Source organism: Myotis myotis, unplaced genomic scaffold, assembly GCF_014108235.1.
Source record: "Myotis myotis isolate mMyoMyo1 unplaced genomic scaffold, mMyoMyo1.p scaffold_m19_p_3, whole genome shotgun sequence".
NCBI lineage: Eukaryota > Metazoa > Chordata > Mammalia > Chiroptera > Vespertilionidae > Myotis > Myotis myotis.
In genome coordinates, this window is record NW_023416335.1 from 24,979,409 (window position 1) to 24,991,422 (window position 12,014).

Sequence of the window (12,014 nt, forward strand, 5' to 3'; positions counted from 1 at the left end):
TATAGAAAATATTAATATTTTATTCAAAATATTATAATAAATGTAGATTTATCTGATAAGACAGCTAATATCAGGGAATGTATGGTAGCATTTAGGGCCTTGTAGAAAAAAACACTTTAGTAAATATATACAATTGCTGAGATCTATTACTTGCTTTTCTTATTAAGTATTAAGCATTACTAGAAGCAGTCAGAAAGTCAGTGGCCCTTAGGAAATATATAGTATTTCAATTCTTTTGTCCTTTAGTCTCACCTGAAAAGTGCATATACCACGGTAGCAATCAAAGCGAAACTGACCACAACTGCCACAAGTACTTGGTCACTTACTCCTTCTATGACTGAGTCATCGTCCAGTTTCAAACTTTGAACTTCACCCTGATATTTGGCCATTCCAGGTCTAAAAGATAAAGAAACAAGATGAAAGTTACAACTGACACAGTGAAAAAAAAAACACTAATAAAAGTCCTATATAATAAAGAGCTAATATGCTAATTAGACCAGACCGTGGAATGACCTTCCGGAATGACCTGGGGCGGGGGTGTGTGTCAGAGCTGGGGCTGCGAAGGCCTACTCTTGCACGAATTTTGTGCATCGGGCCTCTAGTATAAATATAATTGACTTCTAACATATTTAATTTTTTTTGTAGTACCCAGTTAAAGTAGGTTGTATTAAGTACAACTCCAGTGTGGATTGCCCCATTAATGAGTTCTTTAAAATTTGCCAGACATAGCCCTAACCAGTTTGGCCCAGTGGATAGAGCATCGGCCTGTGGACTAAGGGGTCCCAGGTTCGATTCCGGCCAAGGGCACGTACCTTGGTTGCGGGCACATCCCCGGTATGGGGTGTGCAGAAGGCAGCTGATTGATGTTTCTCTCTCATCGATGTTTCTCTCTATCCCTCTCCCTTCCTCTCTGTAAAAAATCAATAAAATATATTTTTTAAAATTTGCCAGACATTATTTTGGAGAGTACACAATTCTATTTCCTTTAAGAAAAACAATTACTATAATGTATCATCCATGTACATTTTGTAAAACAAAATTTTAAAAAATACCATTTTCTCTTCAAATGTAGCTTCTTAAAAAACACACACACACACAAAAAAAACACTCCTCCTGCCCAACTGCTCTTTTCTTACTCTTGAATACCACATGAGTTCTCCAAATGGATCAGATCCTCTTCCCCCTCATAGCACTAAATGTACATCACAGAATTTTTCATGTAGGGATAGGGGAGAAAATATTGTCTTTTCTGTACATATTCCTATGTTACCTAGCATAGTGCCCTATATCCAGGAGGACTTAATAGAATATGTTTAAATAAGAGTGACTTACCTTACTTATAGCATTAGTAATTTGAAAATAAAAGACAATGAGGCTATAGGACATTTATATCTATGCTAAGACTACTTGAATTAATGAAAATTCTGGTGCTTGAAAAACTAGTAGCCTCACCTGGGACTAAGTTCCGCTTATGGCTCAGAATTCTTTGCCCTGCCTGGAATATGGAATCACTCTCAGGCTGCATTTCCTTATGAAGAGAAAAGGGAGGATATGAAACTCCCCTTCCCATAGACCAGCGGTTCTCAACCTGTGGGTCGTGACCCCTTTGGGGGTCGAACGACCCTTTCACAGGGGTCGCCTAAGACCATCGGAAAACACATAATTAATTTACATATTGTTTTTGTGATTAATCACTATGCTTTAATTATGTTCAATTTGTAACAATGAAAATACATCCTGCATATCAGATATTTACATTACGATTCATAACAGTAGCAAAATTACAGTTATGAAGTAGCAACGAAAATAATTTTATGGTTGGGGTCACCACAACATGAGGAACTGTATTAAAGGGTCGTGGCATTAGGAAGGTTGAGAACCACTGCCATAGACTAAACTAGAGAGAAATGATAATACCCAATTTCTATATGTATAAGGAGAGAGAGCCCAACTACATCGGAGTCCAAATGTCACAGGTAATTCATGTTTTTCAGATGGCAAAACAAAAAAGTTCAAAGACTTATAAGACACCTAACTGGAAATAAAGAAAATAAAGATTCAATTAAATATATATAACTACTCAGAGCAGGCAGAGAGCTCTAGTGGGGGTGGGTAGAGGGATTGAGCAAAAAAAAAGAAAAAGAAGAGAGAGAACTCATAGACATTGACAATAGCGTGGTGTTTTGGGGAGGGGGAGGAGGAGATTGGGTGGAGGTGGAAGAAGGCATAGAGGGAATAAAAGATGATGGAAAATTAAAAAAATAAAATAAAATTCTGTATTTATGTAACTTAACTGCACTGAAAAGAGTTTTAGTCAATATCATTTATCAGGAGACTCTGTTAAGAGGAATCTTTGAGTGTGAGAGTCCAAGACCTTTGAAAGAATCTGAACTCACTGCTTCTAAGAAAATTACCTCTCACTGAAGAAACTTGAGCAAACAAGCAGATCAAAGGCGGCTTCCATCAGCTTTACACATAATAATGGCCTGATATACGAGGAACTTTCTAATGACAGGGTTCAGATATCCATGATGAAGGCTCGCACCAGGAAACTCAAAGAGCCTTCACTTCAGTATTTTTATCCAAAAGAACAGTCAAATGAACTGCCAACTGAAACTGAAGAAAGAGCCGTAGCCGGTTTGGCTCAGTGGATAGAGCGTCGGCCTGTGGACTGAAAGATCCCAAGTTCGATTCCGGTCAAGGGCATGTACCTTGGTTGCAGGCATATCCCCAGTGGGGGGTGTGCAGGAGGCAGCTGATCGATGTTTCTCTCTCACTGATGTTTCTAACTCTCTATCCCTCTCCCTTCCTCTCTGTAAAAAATCAATAAAATATATTTAAAAAGAAAAAAAAAGAAACTGAAGAAAGAGCCCCATATGAGCTAGGATTGAGCCATGAATTGAGCCATGTAGTCAGTTTAGATTTTTATTTTATCAGTTTTCCTTTTTTTAAATTAGAGATGCTATGGCTCTGTCAAAGGCCTAAGGGTAGTGGGGACTACTTGCATCTGCTCAAAGATAACCAAATTGTAATCCTGTGTTGAGATTCCCAGCCTCTAATTACTGAATCAAATTATTTCACAGTTGGGAGGATCTTCTCCTATGCTAAACACTTAGGGAGTTTACTATTTTGTATTAAAAAATGGAATGGTTACATTTGTTTCTATGTCCTTCCAGGTGTAATCAGTGGCAATGTGACTAAATTCTACTGTACTATTTTTGTTGTTGTTATTCCTCACCCAAGGATATTCTTTCCATTGATTTGGGGGGGGGGGAGTTAGGAGGGAGGGGAAGAGAAAGAAACATTGATGTAAGAGGACACATCAATTTGTTTGCCTCCTGCACACGCCCCAACTGGGGTAGGGATCGAACCTGCAACCCAGGTATGAGCCCTTGGCCAGGAATCGAACCTGTGACCCTTTAGTGGATGGGCCAAACTTTACCCACTTAGCTACACCAGCTAGGGCCTACTATACTAATTTTATTTATTTTTTATTTTAAATAAAGTACAGTGTAACACTTACACCACATCTTCATTCACACTAGCCACATTTAAAATTATTTTATTGATTTCAGAGGGAAAGAGAGAGGGAAAGAGAAATAGAAACATCAATAATGAGAGAGAATCAATGATCAGCCACCTCCTCATGCCCCCACTGGGGACCGAGGCCACAACCTGACATATGCCAGACCAGGACTATGAATCAAATCATGACCTCCTGGTTCATAGGTTGACACTCAATCACTGTCCCACACTGGCCCCACCTAATTTTTCTCTCTATACATATATTTATTCTAATATATATATATACATATATGTGTGTGTGTGTGTGTGTGTGTGTAGGATTTCCACATAATGACTCCCTTAAGATATTGCTTCATGAACACTTCCAAGAGCTCAGAGACCCAGGCAGGATATGTTAAGTACTGCACAGTGATATAATGTTACTTGTTATTTTTATAGAAGTTCCCAAAGTTGTTGAAATGAGTTACTTTTTATTTCCACAAATTCCAGTACTACCAAAGAAGGTGCTTGGGCTGAGAAAGGGTAGAATGGGAGACTGCTGATAAATTTCTGAGAGGAACAGAGAAGTCAGTTGCATTTTCTTGTCATGTGGAAAGCCTAGCTAAACCTAGGGGCTCTCATAGGGAGAACTACTAATGATGACTGAGACCTACTGGTTGGGGGCTTCAAAAGTAGTTTCACTTATAATCCTATATAATAAAAGGCCAGCGACCATAACAGCGTAACGACCAGAACGACTGATTGACCAGTCGCTATGAGGTGCACTGACCACCTCTTGGTCCCTTCCCCCAGCCTGCTCTGTTCACCAGATAGCAAATGGGGAACCACAGGGAACCAGGGTGGGCGGTGGTGGTGGGGCGGGACTGGGGACTGGCAAGCAGGCAGAAGGCAGACCTCTTGGTCCCTCCCCCGGGCCACAGGCTCCAATCACCGGATGGCAAATGGGGAACCGGCGTGGTCAGCGGCGGGGCGGGACTGGGGACTGGTGAGCAGGTAGAAGATGGCCCTGATCGCAGAATAGGCCTAGGGACCCTACCCGTGCACGATTTCGTGCGCTGGGCCTCTAGTCAGTGTATAAAAAAGGAACTGAAGGATCTCTTACTCCTTGAGACAGCATGGAGGGAACTGGAGAGTATTATGCTAGATGAAATAAACCAATCAGAGAAAGAAAAGTATGACCTGATCCCACTCATATGTGGAATCTAATGAACAAAATAAACTGATGAACAAAATAGATCAAGAGACATAGAAGCATGGAACAGACTGTCAAATCTCAGAGGGAAGGCGGGGTTGGGTGGGTGGGTGGGAAGAGATTAGCCAAAGAACTTGTATGCATATATGCATAACCCATGGACATAGACAATAGTGTGGTGAAGGCCTGGTGTGCAGGTGGGTGCAGGCTAAAAGGGGTCAATGGGGGAAAAGGGGGCACATCTGTAATACTTTCATCAATAAAGATTTTTTTAAAAGGAACTGTAGGAGCTAGTGGCTCAAAAATGAGGTATTAAAATACCACCTTAGTTTGGAAAGAAGCCAATTTAAGATTATAGGGAATAAACAATAGAAAGAAGATTTTCTACTGGAGAAGATGACAATAAACCTCAATCTTGCTAATGAATTCCAAAGTGGATCTGAACTTCAATTGTCCGACTTTTGCTTTTCACAGTCAGTTTTTTTTATCTAGAACAGAACAGTGCGATCGATTGTGTCCAACATCATAGCTCTCAACTGAAGCCCAAGCATTGCCTGGAGTTGAGCTCCAATTCTGCTGCTACAATTATGACCCTATTTCATCTCGTAGGACCTCTCATTTACTGCAAAATGGAAAAGCTAGAACCTGAGGACTCCTTAATTTCTTCCCACCACTACATTTCTATGATCCAGAGTTTTTTTGCAATAGAAAAATAAAGTCAAGAAAGATAAATACCAATGGTTAAAGTGACTACCAGTGGGGAGGACTGGAAAAGCCAGATCTTAATCTTTCCCAGGATACAGTTTTAATAGTTTGAATTCTTTTCAAGTATATTTTACTTTAACAATAAAAATAAAAGCCAGTGCCTGCTTCCTCCTGTGAGACATGAAAATTCGGTTTAAGTGCTCAGATTTAAATCATCTGTCTCAGTCTCACTCTTACCTACCGTCTGTTTCTTGATGGTGTCTTACAAAGATCTCAGTGAGGGCACTGCACTGGGAGGCACACACATTGACTACATCTTATTCCCTTGAGCGGTGCACAGGGAATATCACATGTTACAGCGGCTACTAAATGCAGCCTCCTTTAACCCAGAAACAAGGTTATTAAATTTACAGAACGTGGTATCTAATCTATTTCATAGGGTCCAGTCAAACATGAAAATGTGTTGATAGCACTGATTTTAACTACTTGAGATTTACAGAAACAAAATACTGCATATGTTGGCAACTGTGTTGGTAATTGATAGAACAATTATAGAAGCAGAACTAATTTCTAGCTTTGGCTTTGTTATTGCTTAACTCGCTAAATCTTAGTGAGGAATATACTTTAATATATCAAAGAAGCATAAACTTTGGAGTCAGACAACTGTGTACTTAAGTAAAATCTGGATCTCCGCTTCCTTATATGTAAAATATATAACATTAATTTGAACCATATCAAACAGAACAGCCACTTTTTGGCAAAAAAAAAAAAAAAAAAAAAAAAAAAAAAAAAAACACCTTATTTTATGGAGTTTAGGGAATGACAAAAAAAAAAAAAAAAACGCCAACATTCAGCATATTGCTTGGCACATTATACAGGTTCTCAGTAAATGGGAGTTATAATTATTTTTCTTTCTTCAATCCTCACCTGGGGACATGTTCTTTTTTTTTTAAATATATATTTTATTGATTTTTTTACAGAGAGGAAGGGAGAGGGATAGAGAGATAGAAATATCAGTGAGAGAGAAACATTGGTCAGCTGCCTCCTGCACACCTCCTACTGGGGATGTGCCTGCAACCAAGGTACATGCCCTTGACGGGAATCGAACCTGGGACCCTTCAGTCCACAGGCCGACGCTCTATCCACTGAGCCAAATCGGTTAGGGCAGGGACATGTTCTTTTTAAAGAGAGGGAAGGGGAGAGAGAGGTAGAGAGAGAGAAAAACATTGATTGGTTGCCTCCCCAAGTAAGGCCCTGACTGGGGCTGGGGATCAAACCTGAAACCTAAGTATGTGCTCCAACCAGAATCGAACCTAAGACCCCTTGGGGTATGGGACTCTGCTCCCACCAACTGAACCACACCGGCCAGGGCAGAGCTATAATATTTTGATTACTGTTATTAACAGTTATTAACAAGTGTCAAGGAATCATCAGAACCATGATAAAACTTAGCCATACCTTTCCCATAGCTGCATTATATAGCATCTCAAACTGTCCTTCATCAAAGCTCTAAGTAGGTATTCCCTGGGAAGACAGGATAAACTTGGGAACATTACCATGCAGTAAGGAGACAGCTAAGTTCCACTCCCTTCTCTTTGGTCTTTTCCAAAGTTTTCAGGAAACACACACACACACACAAGAAAATAAGGAAAATACAGGAAATTCCATAACTTCAAAGGATAAACTCATTGTCTTTGTACCCAAGCTCATGTAGGAATGTGATGGCCACATGGTTTCTGCAGACAATTACTGACGTCCGCGAAGCTTTTAAAATAATTTCCTTCATGGAAGGTAATTGGGGCTACACAATGAAACATCAAGAACACTGTACTATCATGCATGGGATGAGCAGTCTGACATGAAAAGGGAGATTTCAGTCAATTGTGTCAAGCCTTGAAAACTTGAGCAGCTGGAATATAGGGGCTCTCTACACAACAGTCCTTCCACGAAAGTCTCACACCCTGTTTTCCTCTACATCCAACAACAAGTTACAGGGGAGCCAGGCTCACCTACTGACTTTGCAGGCCTAACAAGGGTAATGGTCTGGTCACTTCAAGTGGAAGGGATTCCACAGAAACTGGGTTGTAGGAAACCTGGTTTGACAAAGACCCACAAGGCATCAAAGGAAACAGCCAGGTGAGATACGTATTTGTTATTTCTCGACCCCTTAGTGTAAGGAAGAATGTTTAAAAGAAAGATCCTTGAGAAGACTTCAAGAAAAATTTGTTTTACATTCACATAATGAAAAATCATACGAACTGTTAACTGGTACTCTGTAAGGCATTATTAAAAAGTAAGTATTGCCCTGGCCGGTGTGGCTCAGTTGGTTGGAGCATCATCCCCTATGCCAGAGGTGGTAGGTTTGATTCCTGGTCAAGACACATACCAAGGTTGTGGGTCCCATCCCCACCGGGAGCAACCCATTGGTGTCTCTCTCTCTTCCTCTCTCTTAAAAAATAAAAATAAAAAAAAGTCAGTGCCATCTTGATTGTTCTGAATGCTCACTGACAAAACCTACTTTTAATGAGAAAAAAAGGGGCTCCAGGAACTGCAAACCAAAGTAAAGATGTATCCTGGGAAGTGAAATCTGCTGCACCTCCAATAAAAGTTTGGCATCATCTGGTAAAGTTATGCACTCCCTATGACTCAACAATTCTCCCTGGACTCTAAGGCATGCATTCTAAAAAAAACCCCTCTTACACATTTGCAGTAGTATCCAGGTTTAAGAATGCTTCTAGCCGAAACCGGTTTGGCTCAGTGGATAGAGCGTCAGCCTGCGGACTGAGAGGTCCCGGGTTCGATTCCGGTCAGGGGCATGTACCTGGGTTGCGGGCGCATCCCCGGTGGGGGATGTGCAGGAGGCAGCTGATCGATGTTTCTCTCTCATCGATATTTCTAACTCTCTCTATCTCTCTCCCTTCCTCTCTGTGAAAAATCAATAAAATATATTAAAAAAAAAAAAAAGAATGCTTCTAGCATTGTCCTTAGTATCCCCAAACTGGAACAACAAAATGCCCATCAACAGTAGAATGGATACGGTTATATTCGCACAATGGAATACTACTAGACGGCAATAAAAGTTACCTACAGAAACATACAAATTCGCCAGGAATCCAAAGCCACAAAATAATACAATATGATCCCACTCATCAAAGTTCAAAAACAGACAAGTGAAACTATACTGTTTACCTAGGTGGTAAAACTATAAGGAAAGGCACCAAAAAAAGTCAGTCTAGGGAGGAAATCGTGCTCAGAAGGGAATACAAAGTGTGGGTGGAACTCCCGAGGTACCAGCAATGTTCTGTTTTCATCTGCGTGTTTTATTACTAATTCTTCTTTAAGCATGTACGTTGTATGCAACTCTCCGCCTGTCACAGAGCATAGAACCGTACCGGCAGCCCTGCAGAGGTTCACCCCTGTACAAAGGTGCGAGCTGGGACGACCCACTAGCCATAAGGGCCAAGGCCAACACTTAGCAGGACTCCGGGAGAGACAGGCCCCGGTGACGGTCGGGTCCTCGCGGATCCGCGAACCGGGGCGCACCCTCTCCCTCCTCGACATCACTCAAGTCTTCAGGGGGGCGAGGATCCACGAGCCCCAGTAAGGGTGGCGGGCTCTCCTCGCCGCCGGCCAAGCCCACCTAGACCCGCCGAGACGCCCGCCACTCGGGCCCTGGCACCGTCTCCGGGATTCCGGACGGGACCGGGCAACTCTGGGGCTCTGCCCGGGCTTCCTGAAGGAAGGCGCAGCCCCGGGGTCCCAGGCAGCGACCCCCGGGGCAGTGCCGCCCACGCCGAGCCCCGCCGGCAGCGCCCGGGGCCCGGACCCTGGTGGGCGTGGCCGGCCGCGGGCCGGGAGGGGTGGGTAGGGGGCGCGTACCTCTCCACCGCAGAGGATACCTCGCCAACTCCCGGTGCCTGAGGATAGAGATTATTTCCGGGGACGGCCCCCGCCTCCCCTCCCGGGCGACCACTAGCTGTCTCCTTCCCACTTTGGAGTGCGGGCACGGGCGCACGCGCATTGCCGCGCTTCCGTGAGGACGCGCGCGGAGGACCGCCGCCGCCGCCGCCGCCGCCAGGGCCCAGCGCGCGCGCACCCGGACGTGCAGAGGATGGGCGTGGGGGCGCGCGCGCACCCGGACGTGCAGGGGGTGGGCGTAGGGGCGCGCGCGCGGCGGCGGCCGGGAGGCGGGGCGGCCGGAGCGCGGCTGCGCGCAGGGGCCCGTGGGCCGCGGCTCGGCCAGGGCTAGGGGCGGGGACGCGGGGCTGCGGGCGTGGCCGGGCGCGCGCTCAGCGGACGCGCGTCCGGAGTGAAAGGAAAGGAGGGGCACGGGGGTGACGGTGCGGGAGCCGCTGCCAGCGCCGGACCGGAGTCGGCGGCCCGGGCCCAAGGGCAAGGTGGGCGAGAGGCCAGATCCGCTGCCCGGACCCTCCGACGCGGCCCCAGCCCGAGCGGCAGCGCTTTCTGGCGAGGTGGGGAGGCGCTGCCAGTCCCAGCGGGGGAAGATGTTCAACGTGGAGTCGGCGGAGCGGGTGGAGCTGTGCGAGAGCCTTCTCACTTGGGTACGACCGGCGGGGCCGGGAAGACCCCCTCTCCCCCAGGCCGCCTTTCCGGGATCCCCCCCAGTGCTCGTCCCGGGGGGCGAGTGCCCAGGACTGCGGTGCCGTCACATCCGGGGCCTGGGGCGGGCGGAGCCGGGGAGGGCTGGGGCGGCCGCGTCTTCACCCGCGGCTGGGCGGGGGTCGGGGGTCGGCGGGGAGGTGCCGAGCACGGGAGGCTCCGCCCGGGGTCCGAGGACGACTTCCCGGGCAGGAGGTGTGGGCCCGGTGGAGGCTAATGATGGGGTGCAGGCGGCACTGTAATTAGGGTGGTTTGCAGCTGATGAGGCGCTGGCGCTTCGCGGCTCCCAGGGACACCGAAGCGTTGCTTCCCTCTGCCTCCGGGGCCGCCTCCGGGGGCACTCGGGACCCCTGGTTGCGACGCTCCTCGTCTTTGTTGTGAGGTTCGCGGAGGATGGAGCGCAGCCCTGGAGGGCTGGGCCGGCCCACTGGAAAAGGGGAAGTGCCCTTAAGGGAGGGTAGGAAAAAGACAAAAAGGCACCCAGAAACACTGTTTAAAATGCGAGATGCGCTGTAGCGATGAGAAAGGAAGCGGTGTGGAGGCGCTAATTAAAGGCAGTGAAGATAAAACACACATCGGGAAGGTATTTGGGAGTCAGCAGTGGAACTCGACATCTCGCTGGCAACGTTGTGGAATCCTGATGTTAAATTGCCAAACGTCTGTGGAGATCCTCACGTCCTCCTGTAAACATGTGTTCGGTTTGATGCCAACATGTGTGCCTTTAGCCGCCTCTTCAAGAGCTGGACACAAACCCCAGGCCTGTGTGTGTGTCCCGCACGGCGGTGCCAGTGCCTGGTGTGTGCGCGCACAGGTTGTCAGGGCCACAGGGGAACCCTAGTGCTTCTTTCTTGGAGCATTCGTCTTAGAGCTGAAAATGTTAGGTACCATTTTTAGAATAAAATACTACTACGTTTATGGAGGTGATGAACTCATAATGTTAAAAGTAAAACACAAATGTCAAAGACATTCCTTTAGCGGTGCCTTGAGTTACAAGTTCAGATCCCTGGGGTATAGACGTCACTCTCCTGTGTGGGGCACTTCTGCGGAAAGGTTAGAGGGGCATTCCTAGGTTGGTTGTAAAAACTGTAATAAAAACAGTTTGAGGTTTTCCTAATTTGGCTTACGCCATGAATCCAATTATGTCTTTTGAAACAATACATACAATGTCAGAGCTTGATAATACTCGTTAGCTTTTATATTAGGCCATTCTCGGGATTTCAGATTTTTTGCAGTACTATTGACCTACAGCTTACACCTGTAATGGGTTCCAACTTCAGGCGGGGAGATGGGTTTCACTGCTGTATTTTAGAGGCGAGAAAGACTGATAAGCTGCACAATGGGGCCAAGGCTGGACCAGGCAGAGGAGAGATAGAGGAAAGACATTATCACATTCTTTGATACTGTGGAAGGGAGAGGCTTGGCAGAGGTTATAAACAGAAGATTAAGGATCTTAAGGTGTGCGTTTTTGAGTCTGTACAAAGTAGAGCCTTCCTCCACGCTAGAAAAAAAGAGGCAAGAGGGCAAAGATGAGGGAGCTAATTGAATTGGAAGTAGGGCTGCATTGTTTAAAGTCTAGAAAGAGGTGTCATGGAAACAAAGAGGTGTGTTTCAGAGCCATCTGCAAAAAGATGGTAGTGCAATTATTTGAGTGAGAAATGCTAATATAGTAAGAGGAAGAATCCTAGAGGGAAGTCTGAAGAGGATACTAACAGAAGCGCACAGTGTGAGAGCACCTCTGTAGAATCTGGTAAAATGTCAAAACAGGTAATCCAGGCTGTCAGCCGTGGAGAGAGGTGAAGGAATAAGGCATTGTAGAAAAGACTTTTTGAAACACCACTGGAAGGCTCATCAAGCAAAATTTATGGGGAAGAGAAGATTAGAGATTATCATGGACAACACTAGAGATCAGAGTTCACACAGAGATGTACAATTCTAAGATTTGGAAACATTATAAAACATTGCACATTGAAAT

At 45.6% G+C, this 12,014-nt stretch overlaps 2 protein-coding genes across 3 annotated transcripts in view; one reads left to right on the forward strand and one right to left on the reverse strand.

Moving 5' to 3' along the window:
• The window catches only part of RNF170 (ring finger protein 170), a 29,238-nt gene extending 19,733 nt beyond the window's left edge, over positions 1–9,505 (reverse strand). Inside the window, exons 1-2 of one of the 2 annotated variants that reach the window (XM_036299253.1) lie at positions 9,302–9,505; positions 327–396 (exon numbers count right to left, since the gene is read on the reverse strand). Coding sequence is in view for 1 of the 2 variants with exons in the window: in XM_036299252.1 (XP_036155145.1) it covers positions 253–389 (137 nt within the window). In the remaining variant the exon portion in view is untranslated. Of the gene's footprint in view, positions 1–252; positions 397–9,301 lie in introns of both variants that reach the window. The other variant, XM_036299252.1, reaches the window with a different exon arrangement.
• A 211-nt stretch (positions 9,506–9,716) lies between these two features.
• HOOK3 (hook microtubule tethering protein 3) overlaps positions 9,717–12,014 on the forward strand; it is a 92,962-nt gene continuing 90,664 nt past the window's right edge. Inside the window, exon 1 of the mRNA XM_036299250.1 lies at positions 9,717–9,984. Coding sequence (XP_036155143.1) covers positions 9,928–9,984 — 57 coding nt within the window. The 5' untranslated portion in view covers positions 9,717–9,927. The remainder of the gene's footprint in view (positions 9,985–12,014) is intronic.